Here is a 24461-nt window from a genome sequence, read left to right on the forward strand (position 1 = left end):
TCTCTCTCAAAATAAATAAACATTAAAAAAAAATTTTTTTTAAATAAAAAGTACCCCCTCCTTATCCTGCTCTAAGTTTTAAGGTGTAGAACCAGTACTTTCATCACAGAAGGGCAACACATACCAAAAGTGAGCAAAAATAATCACAAGGGTCAAAACCCCTAGTTTCAAAAGGACTTGTGTTCCCTTCTTCACTATGTAAATGTACAACTAACTTCTTTATAGGAAGAATGCTACTATGTTGCTTTTAGGTGTCAAACAGGACATTGCTTACAGCAAAGTACAATAAAAGGAATTTCTGTAAAACAAATAATCAGGAAAATGTATCATTACCTGAGAACAGAGAAGACCCTTGCCATCTTGCCAATTGCTCGAATTTTGTTTCTTATGATTTCTTTCCGGGCTGCAGCTGAACCTACTTTCAATGGAATAAATAGAAAAAAGGACTCAAGTTTAGGGCATCCACACTTGCACCATTCTATCACTACCCTATACCAGGCTCATCTTAACCAATACCAAACCCTCTGCCCACCAGCTCACATGAAGGAGACTTAATGAACTCATGCCAAAAAGCTTCTTACTCCTTCAGTGTTTAGCTCAGCACTGGTCTAAGACTGGGGTTTGATACAGATACAAATGAAAAGTAATCCACAAACATTATGACTCTCACGCTACTGCTAATCAGTAAAACAGCAATGGGAAAGAAACTAGAACCCAACCTGTATCACAAACCAGAGAACAAAAATAATGCTAACAATCCTATCGTCTTTGTTTAATTCTCATGAGAGCCTATGTGGCATGCAGACTAACAGACAAGAGTTGGTAATAACTCTGTATAGTCTTCTATTTAACTGTTATAAAAGCCTCTGACATGCAGGCAGGAAATATCCCATCTTACTATGATAAAGTAAGTTCCTTGCTCTAAGTGGTTTAAAAACAATGGTATACAATAACTACTGTGCAGATGGCGCTGAACTAAGGTCCATACTAATATTTCAACAATAATGCACATCTTAACCTCATGGACTAGACGTCCTCAAAGTCATGCAAATATATACAATCTCTTATATCCCTAGGTGAGTATGACACAAGGAGAGTGAACAAGAAAAGATTCCCTAAAAAACATGGCTAAAGGATCACTGTTACCTCTATAAAGGGTTGGCTGTACTGCCTATCACTGGTACAGAAGAGAATATACCAAAATAACTTGATCTTTGGCCGAAGAAAAACTCAAAATTGTATCTTCCTTCCCTTGGCCTCCAGAAAGAACAACAATCTCAGTCCTGTTATCTCATATATAGCAACTAGAATCACTCTGGACCCAAGAGTGTGGTTCCTTAGAGCTGTGCTTCAACATGATGAAAACACACATATGGAAGCACCATGGTTGAGGAGAAAGTTAAGGAAAGGCTAAAGAGACTAGACTAAAAGGGGCCATAGGTACACAGAGGTCTGAACAACCATAAGTCTTCTGGGCTAGAGCATCTCATTTAAAATTCAAGCAGCCCACAAATACCATATAATTAAAAACTAAGATGATGACTGGACCCTACCACAAGGAAACAGAAAAGAAATCTAATTTCAAAGACGAAAACAAAAGACATATTTTAGAGAAAACAGGCTCCATGACCATGTTTATGATGCTCTAAAGGGTAATATTATGAGCAATGAAGCTACAGTTTTTACAAATACAAAACTGTGTAGGTACCATGGTATTACACAGTGTTTTTAAGATGCCAAAACACTACTAAAAATCTCAGAATCATAGAACATTAGAATTTCAAGAGACATTAGGGATATATTGCAAAATTTAATCTCATTTTCTAGACAAAGAAACTAAATTTATTAAATGTCTTGTCCAAGGACATAAGGGAAGTCTGATCTCTTTGAATGAATTAACACAAACATTTTGTTTTAAAATGGACAGAATTTTAAAAACAGCTAGACTGGGGGAGAGGAGTATGAGGATGGGAGAGGATGGCTGCAATGAGGCACATTCATATTTTCAGCCTTAATTTATATACATATAAAACTGAATGATATGTAAACTATACTGATTTCAAATTTTAAAAAGTCACTGGGATATAAAAACACTATACAAGTCAGGATTTAAAATCAGTCTACAAACACATCATGCATAATATTAAAGTAAATGTCCACAGTAAAATTACTCTGGGGAATAAGACAGACAATCAAACACCCCTAATCATGCAGGGAAAAGTACAAAACATTACAAATAAGCAAAAGAATGAAATTTTAAAACAAGAGGAATGAAAAAGAGGGAAAAATATTTCCATGCACAGAAAGACAGATATCTTGGAATATGACTTCTAAAAACATCAAATTCTAACTCATATAAAACTTAAACTAAATTTGCAAAAGGCCCAAGAGGACTCTGCATCAATAGTATTCAATGAATGTGCTAACTTACATGGATATGAGGATAACTTATGAAGTCATATTTCAAAACAATGTTACTCTGTCTGGTCTGTACCTTTTTTATTGCCATATATGAGCCGTTCTTCAGATGGAGAGTCCAGAAAAAAGGAAGTGAATGATGGAGAAAAGGTGGTTGAGACAAATAAAAAGATAGAGATTTAACTTGGCAGTGGTACTGAAGAATGAATGTAGAAAGAAAGGGAGAAAAATGAAGGCCCTCATATTCAAAATTTGAAAAATGTAGTATTGTAGGATCTAGTGAATAAAAGAGGGATGCCACTGGCTAGAACTCTAAAGGAAAGATTTCTTAAAAGATATGTGTTCAGAAGAAATTATGGACAGAATGACTATAATATTTGATGAAAGTAGACAAATTAGGGACAGAAAAAAAACACGTGAAAACACATAAGACTGATAAGAGACTGTGCAAACAACAATCGCCCATTTATATTGATACCCCTAAGGAAATGTGTCACCCATGGGAATATGTTAAGTGAAAGGTAATGACACAAATGATATACAAACTCATGTGGTTCTTCAAGGACACCAACATCTGCAAAATCTATAGTATACACAGAGAAATGTGGGTAACTTCATAAACTACCTCAGTGGAAAATCTTACCCACTCCCAATAATGAAAAGGCTAAGCCTCCCACACTCCATAATAACAAGAGCACACAATTTCTTGAATCTGAATTGTAGAACTTTTGCACATACTCAACATCAATAGTATGTGCTTTCTGTTCCCAATCCAATCTGGGAGCTTGCGGGACATCTTTTTGCAGAAATAGCAACAGACTGTTTCAAGCAAGTAATATCTCTAAGAGAAGGCAGTAGAGATGTTTCATTTGAGCTTTCCATATCTTCCATTCTAATGCAGAGATATATGATTCCATTACAGGAAATGCAAAGTTTTAGTTTAGTAAAACTACAACACATGTGGGTTACGTATTTCCTTTACCAAACTCAAGACAAAAGATAAATATATGAAAGAAATAGTATGCATTCTAAAAATCACAGACATCAGTGTTCAGAAATTCTCTTTAATGATTAAATAATACCTCTAAAAAGAATGTGCATTTATACATGCAATATGTTTATGCAAATTTTTGCCTTTAAAAATAAATCCACATATACATTAAACAATACAGAATACCAAAGATCATCACTTAAGAGGCTTATTCCTTTACCCAATCTCAGGCTTACATATGCAAAAACTATTCTTTCTTTCCTGCCACTGGGAAATCTCCATTCCTGCTCTCTCCCTTTCCCCACAGAAAAGCTAAACCTTCCTCAGCAATCCGCCCCCACCTGCCCCACCAAGTTTTCTTTCTAAGTCAGATTTCTCCCCATGCCCAGCTCATAGGATGGTTCCACTGCTGAGTAGGAAAAGGGAAAGGAGAGGACAAAAGACATGCTATTATGGTGAAAGGAAAGGAGAACAATGTACAGAATTAAGGGGAAGAAATACAGGAATATGACTAAGAAAAGGAAATAAAACTAGTTCCAGTAGCTCTTTTCCCTATCCCACCCTAGTACCTACCTAATGTCCGCCCCTTTCCTCCATTCCTCAAGGGTCTCCCCCAAACCATTCTTAGTCCTCCATACAAACTCCTAGATTCATACTCTTAAATTTTTCTTGGAGTCTCTACTCCCAATACTTAGTATGGAAGGGTGAAGAAATGAGTAATTACACCTGCTATGTTGGCAGTGAAGGGAGATCTATTTCTATATTCAAAGCTGGAACTCAACGTATTTTCCCACAGAAACACTGTCATAAATGACAGCTTAGCAATTTAAAATTATTTCCTTTCTATTCCTTCAATCCATGGATGAGAAGATCCTGGGAAGTGAGGTGACTTCTCCAAGATTACACAGCTAGCATAATGGTAGCACCAAGATACCTAAACCATCGATCCTTTTCACTAAACTACACCACCTCTTTAATGATCCAACTTAACTCATCCCTGAAGTGCAAGAATAATATAACAAGCGGATAAATAAGCATAATTTATTTTTGATAGGAAAATGTTGATTAGATACATAAAATCTCATTAGAAGGAATATAATAAAATTTTGTATGTATTCCTGGTTGAATCCCAAAAATGATTCAGTGTCTATCTTCATATAAATCATAAATATCTAAGCCAAGTACTGTAGTAGACTTAACAAAGAAATTTTTTTTCCTTTTTTTTATAGGAAGAGGACTAAAGCATTACCTATCACTACTCCTATTTAAAATATTTTTAAAAACCACTATTAATAATATTGATACAAATTTGTTAAAAATAAAAATAAAGGCAAAATGTAGAACATAAGTGCCTTATGTAAATAACAGATTTTTAAAAGGTAAGGAAAACAAAATAAAAATTACCACAGGAAATAATATTGCTGATCCAGGTTCTCAAACATAAGATAAACCCACAAATACATAATGTACACCTTATACACAGAAAACACATTAAGAGATACCAGTTGTAATAGTATGAGAATATAAAATGCTAAAATATTAATTTAACTTGATGATAACAGATTTTTTCAAAGAAAAATTATGTAATTTTAAATGGAATAACTGTACGTTAAATACATTAAATGAAATAGTTAAATGAACTATTATATAAAGCGAGAGATCTTGATCTTAGTTTAGAAAACTAAATTATTAAAAAAAAAAAAAACTTCCTAGATGAAGATACAGATTTAATGATAAACTAATTAAAACTACTACTAGATATTTCACAGAATTTAACAAATAATAGAAAACTTTACCTGAAAAAACTAGTGAGCTACGAACCAAAAATTATTGCAGTCATTATATCAATACCTGTAAGATTATGAAGTAGGTACTATTACTTTCATTTTGAAGATAAAATAACTGAGACTTAGAAAGGCTAAGTAATTTGCCTGAGGTCATATAGTCATTAGAGAAACTAGAATCTAAACCCAGACCTAGTCTAACAAGAGAAAAGGGTTAAGGTGACAGAACATGGAGAAAAAATATTTAATTAAAACTATTTAGGGGGCACCTGGGTGGCTCAGTCTGTTAACCATCCGACTTTAGCTCAGGGCATGATCTGACAATTCATTAGTATGAGGCCCACATTAGGCTCTCTGCTGTCAGCGCAAAGCCTACTTCAGATCCTCTGTTCCCCTTTTCTGTCCCTCTCTCAATCACGTGCTCTCTCTCAAAAATAAATAAACATTAAAAAAAAAAAGGAAGAAAAAACTACTTAAAATTTTATGGAAAAGACAGATACAAGAAAGTATGTTAGAGCTAAAAACTTCTACACAAACATCAAAAGGAGAATTAAAATAAGAAAAAATATTACTCATTAAAGTTTATTATCCAAACTAAAAAAATGGATATAAATAATTTATTTCAATTAATGAAACTACAAACCAGAGTAAAAGCACATCTCTGTTTGCCACCAACAGATGGCAATAGCAGACACTCATATACAGTTACTTTGTACTTTTAACAAATGGGCTTACAACAGTGTGTAAGAATTAAACCTGTTCGTAAGCAGAGAAATTTCTAAATAGTTTTTACTCAGGTTGTACTTTAGTAAGTGATCAATTAAAATATACAGTTTATACAGTTGAAAAAGTAGGCAGTTTTTAATTAACAATCATTAGAAAATCAAAGAAATATAAATAAATTAAACCAACTATAATTCACTACTAGGTAGCTACCAAGCAAAATAAATAAAAATGACAAAAACCAATGAGGTGGGCCTGTGGAGAAAACCATGGCAAAAAGCACTTCATATTGCTCCAATTCTTCTGCAAAGTAATCTGGCAGTTCATAGCTAAAATAATGAAGCTAAAACACATATTTAATTCTGTAATTCTCTTCAAGAAATTCACTCCAAGAAAAAAAAATATATACTGTATAAGCATATTTATTGCATGCTATTCATAATAAGGATAACTGAAAGCAACCCAAATGCCAAACAATATGAGATTAACTGAAAATTATGTATATTAATAACCTAGAAATATGTAGCTATTAAGTTTTAACAATACATAGACCATGTTTAATACATGGAAACAATTATATACTGATTGCAATTATGAAAAGAATGCTACAACAAAGATGTCAGGGGCATATAGAAGGAAATAAAGAGTTTCAGCTTTAAGTTGTTTACATTTTTGTTTCTCAGTGACTTTAAATTTTAAAAAATATTTATACTTAAAAAGTTTCAAGTAAAAATTTCAAGGGGTGCCTGGGTGGCTCAGTCGGTTGAGTGTCCGAGTTTGGCTTAGGTCATGATCTCACGGCTTGTGAGTTTGAGCCCCGCATCAGGCTCTGTGCTGACAGCCCAGAGCCCGGATTCTGCTTCAGATTCTGTGTCTCCCTCTCTCTCTACCCCTCCCCAGCTCATGCTCTGTCTCTGTCTCTGTCTCTGTCTCTCTCTCAAGAATAAATCAAACATTTGAAAAAAATTTTAAATAAAAAAATTTTTTTCAAGACATAAAAATAAAAGGAATTTTGTTTCTATAGTATTAATTTACACTATAAATGCACATCAGTACACATCCTGGTGGGCTTGCTTAAGAACAAACATCCATGTCTATCTAACCTTCAGAAACCATTTCTGAAAATCAAACTAAACTAACAAGTGGTCTCTTAGAACACAACCACTCATCAGTTGGGAATAGTCTACTTTAGTTTCGGGGGAAAAAAATGACAACAACATTGGGGGTTCAGGTATGTTTCTGATGCACTAAGAATACTGTACCAATGAAACAAAAAGCATTTTTGTATCATCCCTCTAAGTGGTGCCCATATTCATGAAGAACCACATTCTTAGGTACCTTTCAATTTTCCTTTCCTTCTGTTCTTCCAAATTTCCCCTGTCCCAAAATTCATCTTTTTCCCCATACCAACATAAAAAAGTAATATTACTAAAATGATTTTAACATCTTAATATCTGAAAAATTGTCTTGATACTTATCAAATGACATAGCCATTTGAGAGCAATGACTACATTTTGCAAGACTATGTAGTGAAGCTGGGCAGTTCAAAAATACCATTTCATAATAAAAAATAGTAAAATGAATAATCATACCATCAAATTGGTCTTCACCTTCAGTCATCAGTTCATCATCAGAGCAAATACTCAGAACATTTACCAACATTTCTGTCACTATTCAAACAAACAAACAAACAAAAAAAACCAAAAAAAGTTATATGTTAGCTGACCAAATGCAAATGTCTATATGCACACACAGCAATTATTCACATAATAGTCAAATGATTTTTAACCCAATTGAAGAATGAAGAAACTAAAAGAAAATACCAAGGTTTTCAAAATGAAAGAAGTTCAATGGATAACAAGTCTAAGAGCGATTCTGCACAGAGTAAGTTTTCAGGGGTCTCAGAAAAAAAATGAAGCCCCACAGAGATAAATAACATCTAAATGTATACACTTAAATTCTCCATTTATGGATATAGCATGTCCTTACAGAGTAAGAAAAAACTTACAGCACAGTTTCACTGTTTCAAAAAAGTCCAAGGATTCAATTATTTTAGAAAATGGACTCTAACAAATCCCTTGAAACTTAATTCTTTTTTTTTTATGTTTATTTATTTATTTAGACAGAGAAGAGCATGAGCAGGGGAAGGGAAGAGAGAAAATCACAAACAAGTTCCATGCCGTCAGCACAGAGCCTGCACGACATGGGGCTCAATCCCACAAACCATGAGATCTGTGTCTCCCTCTCATAACCTGAGCCAAAATCAAGAGTCAGATGCTCAACCAACTGAGCCATCCAGGTGCCCCAAAACTTAATTCTTAAGATTACAAATGACTAACAACCTGAACCTATGGTTCTTTCTTAGTCTTACTCCTCCTTTACCATTCTACATATTTTTCTCTTCTCTTTTCCCTTAGTTTCCAGGATTCTACTCCTTTGGTTTTCCTACATTTCAGACTATTTCCCCCCTAAATCTGGATATTTTCAAGACTCTCTCAGCACAATCTCTTGGTGATTTTATATGCTCAATCTCTTGGCAATTCCATCTATAACTACAGAGTTTCAAGTATCACCTTTCTGAAGATTATTCCACAGTCTGTATCACCAGTCTTGACCTCACCTTCAGTCTCGGGATTTCCTTGCTGGTATTATTGCCAACTATCTTAAACAATTTTATACTGTCTGTTTCTCCTACTAGAATGAAAGCTTCATGAGTGCAGGGTGATGTTTTGTTTACCACTGTACCTCAGAGTCTAGTACAATGCCTGGTAGAAGACAGGCATCCAATATTTGACAAATGAGTAATTTAAAAAAGAAAAGTGTAAGCAAGTTTCAATTAATAAATAAAAATGCCTATTGACTATAACCCTCTGGATGTCCTAATGGCACTTAGAAATGAACACATCCAAAACAAAATTCAATACTGCTCCTATTATTCCTCCTATAAATATATTAATAGCACACCACATGCCAGGGACTGTGCTAAAGCTCTGGGAATCAAATATAAAAGGTCCAGTCTCTACTCACCAGAAGCTTCCTAAATACTAAAGAATAGATAGATAGATAGATAGATAGATATAGATGTATAGACATAGATATATAGATACACACACACACACCCCACAGAAGAGTGATGAGCCCTATGCTTTAAGTATGCAGAGGTATACAAAAGACCTGCAGGGAAAAGGAAGGCTTCTGGTAGAGGAATCATGCAGTAGGAGTTTGTCATGTAGAGAGGGCACATAAGGCATTCTAATCATAAGTTAGAAAAAGTATGAAGTAGTCATATAGATGAATGGAATAGAGCAAAGAGTCCAGAAATAAAACCTCACTTTAAAATTAATTAATTTTTTTTAAATTTACATTCAAGTTAGCTAACATATAGTGTAATAATGATTCAGGAGTAGAATTTAGTGGTTTATCACTTACATATAACATCTAGTACTCAACCCGACAAGTGTTCCCCTTAATGCCCCTTGCCCATTTATCCAATCCTCCCACCCCAAGCCCCTCCAGCAACCCTCAGTTTGTTCTCTGTATTTAAGAGTCTCTTATGGATTGTCCCCCTCCCTGTTTTTATATTACTTTTGCTTCCTTTCCCTTATGTTTATCTGTTTTGTATCTTAAATTCCCCATATGAGTGAGGTCATATGATATTTGTCTTTCTCTAACGTCACTTAGCATAATAACGTCTAGTTCCATCTATGTTGTTGCAAATAAAACCTCACATTTAACGTCAACTGATTTTCAACGAGGGTGCCAAAACAATTCAGTGGGGAAAAGAACAGTCTTTTCAACAAATGGTGCTGGGACAACTGAATGTCCCCATGCAAAAGAATTAAATTGGACCCCCCACTACACATCATATATAAAACTTAACTCAAAATGGATCAAAGATTTAAATATAAGAGCTAAAACTATAACACTTCTAGAAGATATCATAGAGGTAAATCTTCATTAGTTTAGATCAGGCAATAGTTTCTTAAACATGACACCAAAAACAAAAGCAACAAAAGAAAAAATAGAGGACTTCACCAAAATTTAAAACTCTTTGCTTCAAAGGACACCGTCAAGAAAGTGGAAAGACAACCCACAGTACAGGCGAAAATATTTACAAATGATGTATCTCACAAGGAACTTGCAACTAGAATATATAAGGAACTCTTACAACTCAGTAATAAAAAGAAAACCCATTTAAAAATGAACACGATATTTAAATAAATGTTTGTTCAAAGAAGACAAGCAAATGGCCAATATACTACAAGGCTATAGTAATCAAAACAGTACGGTACTGGCACAAAAAAAGACACACACCAATGAAAGAGAATAGAAAGTCCAGAAAGAAACTCACGCTTATACTGCCAATGGATCTATAACAAAGGAGACAAGAATATATAACAAAGAAGACTATCTCTTCAATAAATAATGTGTGAAAAACTGGACAGCTACATGCAAAAAAATGAAACTAGACCTCTTTCTTACACCATACACAAAAATAAATTCAAAATGGATTAAGACCTAAAAGTAAAACCTGAAACCTTAAACTCAAAGAAAACAGGCAGCAAACTCTTAGACATTGGCCTTAGCAATATCTTTCTGGATCTCTCCTCAGGCAAGGGAAACAAAAGCAAAAATAAATAATTGGGATGTATCAAACTAAAAAGCTTTTGCACAGTGAAGGAAACCATCAACAAAATGAAAAGGCACTCTACTGAATGGGAGAAAATATTTACAAATGACATATCCAACAAGGGGTTATTACCCAAATATATAAAGAACTCACAGAACTCAACACCAAAACAACAACAACAACAACAACAACAACAACAACAACAACAACAACAAAACACCAAACAATTCCATTAAGAAATGGGCTGAGGACTTTAATAAACATTTTTCCAAAGAAGACATACAGGTGGGCCAACAGACACATGAAAAATGTTCAACATCACTTATCATTAGGGAAATGCAAATCAAAACCACAATGAGATATTACCTTACACTAGTCAGAACGGCTTGTATCAAAAAGATAACAAGTATTGGCAAAAATGTGGAGAAAAGGGAACTCTCAGGCACTGTTGGCAGGAATGCAAACTGGTGCAGCCACTACAGAAAACTGTATGGAGGTTCCTCAAAAAATTAACAACAGAAATACTATATGATCCAGTAATTTTACTTCGAAGCACCTACCTGAAGAAAACAAAAACACTAATTCAAAAAGGTACATGTACTCCTATGTTTATTGCAGCATTACTTAAAATAGCCAAGATATGGAAGCAACCTAAGTATCCACTGATAGATGAATGGATAAAGAAGATGTGGTATATATACACAATGAAGTATTACTCAGCCATAAAAAAAGTATGAAATCTTCCCTGTGCAACAACATGGATACACCTAGGGGTATTATGCTAAGTGAAGTATGTCAGACAGAAAAAGACAAATACCATGTTATTTCACTTATATGTAGAATCTAAAAAAACAAAAAACAGAAATGGACTCATAAATACAGAGAACAAACTGGTGGTTGTCAGAGAGAGGGCAGGGGGATGGACAAAATAGGCAAAAGGGATTAGGAGGTACAAAGTGCCAGTTATAAAAGAAAATAAGTCACAAGAATGAAAAGTACGACATAGGGAATACAATCAATAATATTGTAATAACTTTGTGTAGTGAAAGATGGTTAACTATACTTAAGGTAAGCATTTAGTAATGTATGTAACTGTCAAATCACTATGTTGTACACCTGAAACTAGTATAATATTGTATGTCAATTACAATTCAATTAAAAATTTTTTTTCGGCTTCTGGGAAGATGATGGCAGGTGGATGCTGGGCTCACCGTGTCCTGCAGCATACTTAAATTCCACCCACACCTGCCTAAATAACCCAGAAAACCGCCAGAAGACTAGCAGAATGGATTCTCCGGAGCCAAGCGTAGAGGAGAGGCCCATGAAAGAGGGTAGGAAGGGCGGAGAGGCGGTGCGCGCTACACGGACTGGCGGGAGGGAGCCAGGGCGGAGGGCGGCCCGCCGGCAAAGCAGAGCCCCCGAGTCTGGCTTGCAAAAGCAGAGGGGCCGGATAGAGTGTGTTCGGACAGCAAGCAAGACTTAATATCTGGAAGGTTATAAGTTAAAGAGATCTGCTGGGAGAGCGGGAGGGCTAGAGGACAACAGGAGGGAGAGTTGTTGAGCCCCGGACAACAGAGCGCAGCTTGGCGGGGAACAAAGGCGCTCACCAGCGCCATCTCCCTCGCCCATCCCCTAGCCAAAATCCCAAAGGGCACCAGTTCCTGTGAGGGAACTTGCTTGCACCGCACAAACACCTAACGCTGTGCTTCTGCGGATCCATCCCTCCAGCGGGTCTGACTCCCTCCCCAAGCTGCAGGACCCCTCCCGAAGCGGATCACCGAGGGATAAGCGAGCTGAGCCTGCCCCTCCCACCCCCGTGCACCTTGCCAATCCACCCCAGCTAATACGCCAAATCCCCAGCACCACAAGCCTGGCAGTGTGCAAGTAGCCCAGACGGGCCATGCCACTAGGAGAGGGGAAGAGAAGGTACACACCAGTCTGACTGTGGCCGCAGCAGTAGGCTGGAGGCAGACATAAGGTCTGACTGCGGCCCTGCCCACCAACACAAGTTAATTAAGACAGCACAGGGGAAGTGCCCTGCAGTTCCCCACCACTCCAGGGACTATCCAAAATGACGAAACGGAAGCATTCCTCTCAAAAAAACCTCCAGGAAATAACACAAGCTAACGAACTGATCAAAAACGATTTAAACAATATAACAGAAAGTGAATTTAGAATAACAGTCATAAAATTAATCGCTGGGCTTGAAAACAGTATAAAGGACAGCAGAGTATCTATTGCTACAGAGATCAAGGGACTAAGGAACAGCCAAGAGGAGCTAAAAAATGCTATTAATGAGCTGCAAAATAAAATGGAGATGACCACAGCTCGGATTGAAGAGGCAGAGGAGAGAATGGGTGAACTAGAAGATAAAATTATGGAAAAAGAAGAAGCTGAGAAAAAGATTAAAAAATCCAGGAATATGAGGAGAAAATTAGAGAACTAAGTGATGCACTAGAGAGAAATAATCTACACATAATTGGTATTCCAGAGGAGGAAGAGAGAGGGAAAGGTGCTGAAGGTGTACTTGAAGAAATAATAGCTGAGAACTTCCCTGATCTGGGGAAGGAAAAGGCATTGAAATCCAAGAGGCACAGAGAACTCCCTTCAGACGTAACTTGAATTGATGTTCTGCACGACATATCATAGTGAAACTGGCAAAATACAAGGATAAAGAGAAAATTCTGAAAGCAGCTAGGGATAAACATGCTCTAACATATAAAGGGAGACCGATAAGACTAGTGATGGATCTCTCTACTGAAACTTGGCAGGCCAGAAAGGAATGGCAGGAGATCTTCAATGTGATGAACAGAAAAAATATGCAGCCGAGAATCCTCTATCCAGCAAATCTGTCATTTAGAATAGAAGGAGAGATAAAGGTCTTCCCAAACAAACAAAAACTGAAGGAATTCATTACCGCTAAACCAGCCCTGCAAGAGATCCTAAGGGGGATCCTGTGAGACAAAGTACCAGAGACATCGCTACAAGCATAAAACATACAGACATCACAATGACTCTAAACCCATACCTTTCTATAATAACACTGAATGTAAATGGACTAAATGCACCAACCAAAAGACATAGGGTATCAGAATGGATAACAAAACAAGACCCATCTATATGCTGTCTACAAAAGACTCATTTTAGACCTGAGGACACTTTCAGATTGAAAGTGAGGGGATGGAGAACTATTTATCATGCTACTGGAAGTCAAAAGAAAGCTGGAGTAGCCATACTTGTATCAGACAAACTAGACTTTAAATTAAAGGCTGTAACAAGAGATGAAGAAGGGCATTATATAATAATTAGGGTCTATCCATCAAGAAGAACTAACAATTATAAATGTCTATGCGCCAAATACGGGAGCCCCCAAATATATAAAACAATTATTCACAAACATAAGCAACCTTATTGACAAGAATGTGGTAATTGCAGGGGACTTTAATACCCCACTTACAACAATGGATAGATCATCTAGACACATGGTCAATAAAGAAACAAGGGCCCTGAATGATACATTGGATCAGATGGACCTGACAGATATACTTAGAACTCTGCATCCCAAAGTAACAGAATATACTTTCTTCTCGAGTGCACATGGAACATTCTCCAAGATAGATCACATACTGGGTCACAAAACAGCCCTTCATAAGTATACAAGAATTGAGATCATACCATGCATACTTTCGGACCACAATGCTATGAAACCTGAAATCAACCACAGGAAAAAGTTTGGAAAACCTCCAAAAGCATGGAGGTTAAAGAACACCCTACTAAAGAATGAATTGGCCAACCAGGCAATTGGAGAAGAAATTTAAAAATATATGGAAACAAATGAAAATGAAAATACAACAACCCAAACACTTTGGGATGCAGTGAAGGCAGTCCTGAGAGGAAAATACATTGCAATCCAGGCCTATCCCAAGAAACAAGAAAAATTCCAAATACAAAATCTAACAGCACACTTAAAGGAAATAGAAGCAGAGCAGCAAAGACACCCCAAACCCAGCAGAAGAAGAGAAATAATAAAGATCAGAGCAGAAATAAACAATATAGAATCTAAAAAACCTGTAGAGCATATCAATGAAACCAAGAATTGGTTTTTTGAAAAAATAAACAAAATTGATAAACCTCTAGCCAGGTTTTCTTTCTCAAAAAGAAAAGGGAGATGACCCAAATAGATAAAATCATGAATGAAAATGGAATTATTACAACCAATCCCTCAGAAATACAAGCAATTATCAGGGAATACTATAAAAAATTATATGCCAACAAACTGGACAACCTGGAAGAAATGGATAAATTCCTAAGCACCCACACATTTCCAAAACTCAAACAGGAGGAAATGGAAAGCTTGAACAGACCCATAACCAGTGAAGAAACTGAATCAGTTATCAAAAATCTCCCAACAAGTAAGAGTCCAGGACCAGATGGCTTCCACGGGGAATTCTACCAGACATTTAAAGCAGAGAGAATACCTATCCTTCTCAAGCTATTCCAAGAAATAGAAAGGGAAGGAAAACTGCCAGACTCATTCTATGAAGCCAGTATTACTTTGATTCCTAAACCAGACAGAGACCCAGTAACAAAAGAGAACTACAGGCCAATATCCCTGATGAATATGGATGCAAAAATTCTCAATAAGATACTAGCAAATCGAATTCAACAGCTTATAAAAAGAATTATTCACCATGATCAAGTGGCATTCATTCCTGGGATGCAGGGCTGGTTCAACATTTGCAAATCAATCAACGTGATACATCACATTAATAAAAGAAAAGAGAAGAACCATATGATCTTGTCAATCGATGCAGAAAAGGCATTTGACAAAATTCAGCATCCTTTCTTAATAAAAACCCTCAAGAAAGTCGGGATAGAAGGAACATACTTAAACATAAAAGCCATTTATGAAGAGCCCACAGCTAATATCACCCTCAATGGGGAAAAACTGAGAGCTTTCCCCCTGAGATCAGGAACACGACAGGGATGTCCACTCTCACTGCTGTTGTTTAACATAGTGTTGGAAGTGCTAGCATCAGCAATCAGACAACAAAAGGAAATCAAAAGCATCCGAATTGGCAAAGATGAAGTGAAGCTTTCACTTTTTGCAGATGACATGATATTATACATGGAAAATCTGATAGACTCCACCAAAAGTCTGCTAGAACTGATACATGAATTCAGCAAAGTTGCAGGATACAAAATCAATGTACAGAAATCAGTTGCATTCTTATACACTAATAATGAAGCAACAGAAAGACAAATAAAGAAACCGATCCCATTCACAACTGCACCAAGAAGCATAAAATACCTAGGAATAAATCTAACCAAAGATGTACAAGAGCTGTATGCTGAAAACTATAGAAAGCTTATGAAGGAAATTGAAGAAGATATAAAGAAATGGAAAAACATTCCGTGCTCATGGGTTGGAAGAATAAATATTGTTAAAATGTCAATACTACCCAAAGCTATCTACACATTCAATGCAATCCCAATCAAAATTGCACCAGCATTCTTCTCGAAGCTAGAACAAGCAATCCTAAAATTCATATGGAACCACAAAAGGCCTCGAATAGCCAAAGTAATTTTGAAGAAGAAGACCAAAGCAGGAGGCATCACAATCCCAGACTTTAGCCTCTACTACAAAGCTGTCATCATCAAGACAGCATGGTATTGGCACAAAAACAGACACATAGACCAATGGAATAGAATAGAAACCCCAGAACTAGACCCACAAACGTATGCCCAACTCATCTTTGACAAAGCAGGAAAGAACATCCAATGGAAAAAAGACAGTCTCTTTAACAAATGGTGCTGGGAGAACTGGACCGCAACATGCAGAAGGTTGAAACTAGACCACTTTCTCACACCATTCACAAAAATAAACTCAACATGGATAAAGGACCTGAATGTGAGACAGGAAACCATCAAAACCCTAGAGGAGAAAGCAGGAAAAGACCTCTCTGACCTCAGCCGCAGCAATTTCTTACTTGACACATCCCCAAAGGCAAGGGAATTAAAAGCAAAAATGAACTATTGGGACCTCATGAAGATAAAAAGGTTCTGCACAGCAAAGGAAACAATCAACAAAACCAAAAGGCAACCAACGGAATGGGAAAAGATATTTGCAAATGACATATCAGACAAAGGGCCAGTATCCAAAATCTATAAAGAGCTCACCAAACTCCACACCCAAAAAACAAATAATCCAGTGAAGAAATGGGCAGAAAACATGAATAGACACTTCTCTAAAGAAGACATCCAGATGGCCAGCAGGCACATGAAAAGATGCTCAACATCGCTCCTCATCAGGGAAATACAAATCAAAACCACACTCAGATATCACCTCATGCCAGTCAGAGTGGCCAAAATGAACAAATCAGGAGACTATAGATGCTGGAGACGATGTGGAGAAACGGGAACCCTCTTGCACTATTGGTGGGAATGCCAACGGGTGCTGCCACTCTGGAAAACAGTGTGGAGGTTCCTCAAAAAATTAAAAATAGACCTACCCTATGACCCAGCAATAGCACTGCTAGGAATTTACCCAAGGGATACAGGAGTACTGATGCTTAGGGGCACTTGTACCCCAATGTTTATAGCAGCACTCTCAACAATAGCCAAATTGTGGAAACAGCCTAAATGTCCATCAACTGATGAATGGATAAAGAAATTGTGGTTTATATACACAATGGAGTACTACGTGGCAATGAGAAAGAAAGAAATATGGCCCTTTGTAGCAATGTGGATGGAACTGGAGAGTGTGATGCTAAGTGAAATAAGCCATACAGAGAAAGACAGATACCATATGTTTTCACTCTTATGTGGATCCTGAGAAACTGAACAGAAACCCATGGAGGAGGGGAAGGAAAAAAAAAAAAAAGAGGTTAGAGTGGGAGACAGCCAAAGCATAAGAGACTCTTAAAAACTGAGAACAAACTGAGGGTTGATGGGGGGTGGGAGAGAGGGGAGGGTGGGTGATGGGCATTGAGGAGGGCATCTTTTGGGATGAGCACTGGGTGTTGTATGGAAACCAATTTGACAATAAATTTCATACATTAAAAATAAATAAATAAAAATAAAAGACATCAAAGGAAAAAAAACTATAAATAAATAAATAAATAAATAAATAATCCAGGGAAATTGTATTGGTTAAACTAATGGAAAGTGTACAAACACCTCGTTCCCTGGAAAACTTAGCTTTCCAGGATGATGAGAGATACAACAGAGGAGCACTATATAATCAAGATCCTTACAGTCTTCCCAACCTGATATTAACATTAGTGCAATATTATAATTTTCATGTCTGTATGTCTTATAGATGATCTTTTATGGTCATCTCAGTGGACAATTTGAAGAAAATCCAATTCAGGAAGGATTTTGTCATAGTAATCATGAGAACTGTACACTTTTCAGCTGGGGCATGTGTTGTGCTGCCTTTGTGGCAATGAATTTACTGAACCACAATTTGGTAGAGTTTGTACAAACACATAAATATAATTTATGAATTATTGTTAATAAAAGCACATTTTTGTGAGTGATAAAAAAAATTTTTTTTCGGGGTGCCTGGGTGGGTCAGTTGGTTAAGCGTCCAACTCTTGGTTTCAGCTCAGGTCATGATCTCATGGTTCATGAATTCAAGCCACACATCAGGCTCTCTCCTGTCAGTGTAGAGTCCACTTCAGATCCTCTGTTCCCTCTCTCTCTCTGTCCCTCCCCCACTCGCACAGGCTCACTCTCTCTCTCAAAAATAAGTAACAACAAAAAAGATCTCTCTCTTTTTCCCTCTGCCCCTCTCCCCCACTTGTGTGTGCTCTCTCTCTCTCTAAAAAAAAAAAAAAAAAAAAAAAAAATTCTAATGAACACAGGATTTAAATAAAAATTTCTCAGGGCACCTGGGTGGCTCAGTTAGTTAAGCGCCTGACTTTGGCTCAGGTCATGATCTCAGGGTTCATGAGTTCAAGCACTGTGTCAGGTTTTGTGCTTAACAGCTCAGAGCCTGGAGCCTGTTTTGGATTCTGTGTCTCCCTCTCTCTCTGCCCCTCCTCCGCTGCACTTTCTGTGTGTGCGTGTGTGCATGTGTGTGTATGTGTGAGTGTCTCTCTCTCTCAAAAATAAATAAACATTTAAAAAATTTTTTAAATAAGTATTTCTTCAAAGAAGATAAATGGTCAATAAGTACATGAAAATATACTCAACACCATTATTCACTAGGGAAATGCAAATCAAAACCATAATGAGACACAACTTCATATCCAATATGATGGCTATAATAAGAAATACATAGGAGCACCTGGGTGGCTCAGTCAGTTAAGCCTCTGACTTCGCCTCAGGTCATGATCTCACGGTTCATGGGTTCGAGCCCCATGTCAGGCTCTGTGCTGACAGCTCAGAGCCTGGAGCCTGCTGTCTCCCTCTCTCTCTGCCCCTCTCCCATTCACGTGCACGCTCTCTCTCTCAAAAATAAACATAAAAAAAAAAGAAATACATAATATAAAGTGTTGGCAAGCATATGGAAAAAATGGAACCATTCACTGCCGATGGGACTATACAGCTGCTTTGGAAAGAAGTTTGGCAGATTCTCAAAAGGTTAAACATAAGAGTTACGATATGACCCACTAATTCTACTCCCAGTTCTATACCTAATAAATACATATGTCCATACAAAAACCTGTACATGAATGTTCACTGCAGCAGCATTATTAATAGTTAAAAAGTGAAAACAATCAAATATCTTGAAGCTAATGAAGGGATAAACAAAATTTGGTATTCAACATCACTCACCCTCAGGGAAATGTAAATCAAAACTACAATGAGTTATTACCTCACAACTGTCAGAAGAGCTAAAACCAAAAATACAAGAAACAGGCACCTGGGTGTCTCAGTCAGTTGAGAGTTCTATTCTTGATTTCAGCTCAGGTCATAATCTCAGGGTTATGGGATCAAGCCCCGCATTGGGCTCCATACTGTGTGTGGAGCCTGCTTAAGATTCTCTCTGTCTCTCCCTCTGTCCCTCTCCCCAGTTTGCGTGTTCTATCTCTCTAAAGTAAATAAAAAATTTAAAAAACAAAAAACAAAAAAACAAGAAACAACATGTGTCTGTGAAGCTGTGGAGAAAAAAGAACCCTCTTGCAATGTTGCATTGTTGGTAGGAATGCCAACTGGTGCAGAAACTATGGAAGACAGTATGGAGGTTTCTCAAAAAGTTAAAAATAGAACTACCCTATGATCCAGTAATCATACTACTGAATATTTACCAAAAAAGACAAAAACAACTAATTCAAAGGGGTACATGCACCTCTAGGTTCATAGCAACATTATTTACAACAGCTAAATTATGGAAGCAGCCCAAGTGTCCATCAACAGATGAATGGATAAAGAAAAAGTCATATATATGTGTAGAGATATATATACACATGCATACACATACAACGGAATATTATTTAGCCATAAAAAAGAATGACATCTTGCCATTTGCAACAACATGGATGAATCTATAAACTATAATGGTAAGCAAAATATGCCAATCATAGAAAAACAAATACTGTATGATCTCACCCACACATGGAGTTTAATCAAATGAACAAAGGAACAAAAAAAGAAAAAAAAAACCAGATTCTTCAACAAACTGATGATTATCAGATAGGAGATGGCTGGGAGATGGGTAAAACAGATGAAGGGAATTAAGAGTTCACTTATCCTGATGAGCGCCGAGTACTATATGGAATTGTTGAATCACTATATTGTACAACTGAAACTAATGTAGCACTACATGTTAACTACACTGCAATTAAAATAAACTTCTTTACCCACCCTCCCCAAATAAAATTTTTTTTAATGTTTATTTTTGAGAGAGAGAGAGAGACAGAGAGAGAGGGAGAGAGTGCACAAGCAGAGAGAAAGGAGGACAGAGCATCTGAAGCGGGCTCCTTGCTGACAGCAGAAAGCCTGAGGTGGGGCTTGAACTTGCAAACCACAGGATCATGACCTGAGCCAAAGTCTCACAATTAATTTCCTGAGCCACCCAGGAGACCCCAAAATAATTTTTTTTTAAAAGTGGTGTATCCATATAATAGAAGATTACTTGGTCACAAAAAGGAATGAAGTACTGATTCATGCCACAACATGGATAAACCTGAAAACATTAGAGAAAGATACTAGTCACAAAAGATCACAAATTGTATGATTCTATTTATATGAAATGTCCAGAACAGGCAAACCTATGGAGTTAGAAAGTAGCTTAATGCTTGCTGAGAGCCAGCAATGAGAGGCAGGAGGAAATGGGGTGTGACTACTAATGGATACAGGGTTTCTTTGAGAGGATGATTAAAACGTTTCAAAAATGTGGTGATTACTGTACAACTCCACAAATATACTAAAAACCACTGGACTGTAGGATTTAAATAGGTTAATTATATGGGATGTGAATTATATCTCATTAAAACTGTTATGAAAAAATAAACCAAAATATGAAAACATGAAACCTAATGAGCATCATATGCAGGTAATTGGTAATGCTGTGTTATGGCTAGAACATAGAGAATAAGATGAGAAGGAAAGAAATGAGGCTGAAAACATAAAGAGGTCCAAAGACCTTGTGTGACAGATTAAGATTTATCTTGAAAGCTACGAGATGTCATTTATGACTAACAAATAGTAGCTTTTAAGTATATAGTACTTTTCATCCAGAAGCTTAACTGTGAAAGAAAGGCATGGTAGTTGCCAAAGAAAGATACCAAATAGGGGAAATGTTATTTAATCTTTAAAATAAAGATCAGATAGATTTCAGCAATTTATAAAAGAACTTAATACAGAGAGTCTGAAAATACAGAAGATCTAACAGATCTAATAGATGAAGCAAGTTTCCTGAAAAAATAGAAGCATAATGGAATCCTAGAGTCAGGTTAGAAGGGCTAACCCTAGATGGAAAGGGTCACCTCTTCAACAAGGTAAGACTTCAACAAGGTAAGACTTCAAGGTTTATAAGAAGGGAAACAATAAGTAGAGAAAGCTCCCACTAGTGATATATGTTTTCTCTGAGAGTGAGGGAAGTGGCTACAAAAAAAAAGTGTTTAAGAGAAAAAAAAAATTAAATTGATAATATTTCCTAACGGAAAAGGGAAAGGAAGCAGATTAGTGACACAAAAAATATTTAGGTACTATCGAGAACCCAACCAATGCCTAGCAATCAAAGAGTGGTACCACTTCATAAGGCTGTGTAAGTATCTCCAGCAGTGTTCTATACCCTGGCTATAAGAATGGAGAAAATGGATGGTTGGATTTACTGGGGCTAAGATTTGCAAGATAAATGAATAGCAAAAAGAGAGAGAAAGGAGTATGAAGGTGCATTAAGGAAGAGAGGCAAGGAGTGATCTGACTTAGAAGAAAATGACACAGTCAAAGGCCTAGCAATCCCAATGAAGATCAAGAGTAGCTATAACTAGAGTGAGGGGTTGCTAAAATAACAGGTTTTCATCACAGAGTGTTAATGGTAATATCTACCAGATCAAACATCTAAGTCATCTTCAACCATTCCCTCGCCTGCAACATGCAATCTTATTAAGTCTTAACTCATCGTACCTCTATAATTCTTGCAGTTCTCCCCTGCTCTCTATTCCTAATGCTACCAGGGCTTTATTATAGTTCCACTTGACTCTTTTTTTTAAATTTTTTTTTTTTAACATTTATTTATTTTTGAGACAGAGAGAGACAGAACATGAATGGGGGGAGGGCCAGAGAGAGAGGGAGACACAGAATCTGAAGCAGGCTCCAGGCTCTGAGCTGTCAGCACAGAGCCTGATGTGGGGCTCGAACTCACGGACCATGAGATCGTGACCTGAGCGAAGTCGGACTCTCAACCGACTGAGCCATCCAGGCGCCCCAGTTCCACTTGACTCTTGATGGAGCTTCATAAAACAGGTCTCCCAACTTCTAGTCTTCCAGGCCATTTCACCAATTTTTCTAAATGACTATCATGGTCAATACTCTGTTTCAGCTGCTGACCACCATTTATCAAAGTTCCAAATTCTCTGTGTGGTGATCAAAATCCTCATCATCTAGCCCTAACTTAACTTCTCATTCTTTTTCTACTACTACTGACCTTCATACATCTTAACTGCAAATCAGCCTGAACCCCTCAACATTTGTCAGTGGCCTTATGCTCTCTTGCTTTCTGACTCAGGTAAATTCTGTTACCTAGAATTCTCCTGCCCATATCTACAATTCCAATTCCACCATTCTACAAGCCCTGGTTCAAATGCTACTTTAACCCCTCTAACAAATATAATTTACCCCCTCCTCTTAATTCCTATAAAACTAGACTTCTCTAGGAACACTTACATTTTGTTATCATTATTCATGTATCTTAAATTCTCTATTAATCTGCAAAGTCCTATGTCTTACTTGTATTTTTGTATCCTTAGTAACGAGAATAAAACAGACTTTCTAAAAAAATCTAGTAAATGAATAAATATTACATGTATGACCTTCTATGGGAGATTGCACTTTATTGGACCCTCTAGAACAGAGGTTCTTAAATTGGGGGCAGTAAACCTGAAAAGAGTTACCAATTTACTTCAGATATAGAAGCATCCTGAAAATGTTATGTTTATGTACAAACATACATGTATTTTTCTGAGGCAAAGTCCATAAATTTCATCAGATTCTCAAAAGGGTTTAAGAAATTAATCACTGTGTTTGTGTAGTTACTTTAATAATAAGAAAGAGTCCTTATCTTTTACAGATTCATTCTAAAATATTTATAGCTATAAAAAAATGGCTGATATATGATCCAAAATAATTAATGTATTGGGTGGGGAGTAGTGGATAGGTATATAAATGATACAACATTGGCCATGGTTTGATAACTGGATCAAATTATTGAAGCTGAGCAATTGGTACATAGCAACTCATCATATTATTCATTATACCTTTGTATATGTTGGAAACTTTCCAACATAGGATTTTCTTTTTAAGAAATAAAAAGCCCCAAAAGGTTAAAAACACAGATTTCATCTAACTTTAGGATTCAATCAGCCTCCAAGGAAGCCTCTGGCTTAGGTTCGGTGCTTCTCAGAGACTACATCAGAGTCAAATTGGCTTTTTCAAAGTGGAACAAATGAGCCACCATTTGCTGTTATTTACAACAAAAGAAAATTTTCATTAGAATCAAATAGTCTATCTAAATAGCTAACATGTATTAAATGGAAAAATATGCAAAGAGTTTGAAAAAATCTTACTGTGCTCAACATTAGCTAGGATTCTATTTGCGTATAATATTCAAATCTAAGCTTCACATTTTTAGAAAGATATGAATAATTTGGAGAAGATTCACAGGGGGGAAAATGGTCAAAAGGTTTGAATACTTCCTCATCTTTATAAGATGATTTAAAGTGGCAAAAAAAGAACAAAAGATTACTTAGTAGCAAACTTCAAATGTAGTAACACTGATAGAAACCTGATTCTCCATTTTTACTTATGACAGATCCCCAGAAACTAGATTAAATTTTCTCATCTCTCAAAAGGAATTAGACTACATGATTATTAAGTTAACTATTAGTTTTAAAATTCTCTGATGCCCTGGTTTTTGATAGGTGCATTAGTTGAGAAAAGCTATTATCCCTATTTCTTTTCTCAAAACACAAATATTTAGACTAGATATAATGAAGTACTGTATTTCCTTATTGCAGATGCATTATAGAATCAAATCAGAATCCATGAAATGTCTATTTTCCTCCTACCTTATCCTTCCCTTTCTTTCCAGCCCCCCAACCCCACTCATATTACATTAAAATAGTTGAGTTGAAGTCTAGCCTAAGGGCAGGAGAATGAGCAATATGAATTCTTAAATTCCCTTTAGCCTGATGATGCTATGATTGAACTATTTCTCATCCACCAAAGATAGAAGGTTATAAGT

At 36.6% G+C, this 24461-nt stretch overlaps 1 protein-coding gene across 9 annotated transcripts in view; it reads right to left on the reverse strand.

Moving 5' to 3' along the window:
* The window catches only part of PPP3CB (protein phosphatase 3 catalytic subunit beta), a 58934-nt gene that overhangs the window by 8521 nt on the left and 25952 nt on the right, over positions 1-24461 (reverse strand). For 4 of the 9 annotated variants that reach the window (XM_043598065.1, XM_043598062.1, XM_043598066.1 and 1 more), the window contains exons 10-11: positions 7509-7586; positions 334-415 (exon numbers count right to left, since the gene is read on the reverse strand). In XM_043598065.1, coding sequence (XP_043454000.1) covers positions 334-415; positions 7509-7586 — 160 coding nt within the window. Of the gene's footprint in view, positions 1-333; positions 419-2494; positions 2522-7508; positions 7587-24461 lie in introns of all 9 variants that reach the window. The other 5 variants (XM_043598063.1, XM_043598058.1, XM_043598064.1 and 2 more) reach the window with 3 other exon arrangements.

The sequence above is a fragment of the Prionailurus bengalensis genome, chromosome D2, assembly GCF_016509475.1.
Source record: "Prionailurus bengalensis isolate Pbe53 chromosome D2, Fcat_Pben_1.1_paternal_pri, whole genome shotgun sequence".
Lineage (NCBI taxonomy): Eukaryota > Metazoa > Chordata > Mammalia > Carnivora > Felidae > Prionailurus > Prionailurus bengalensis.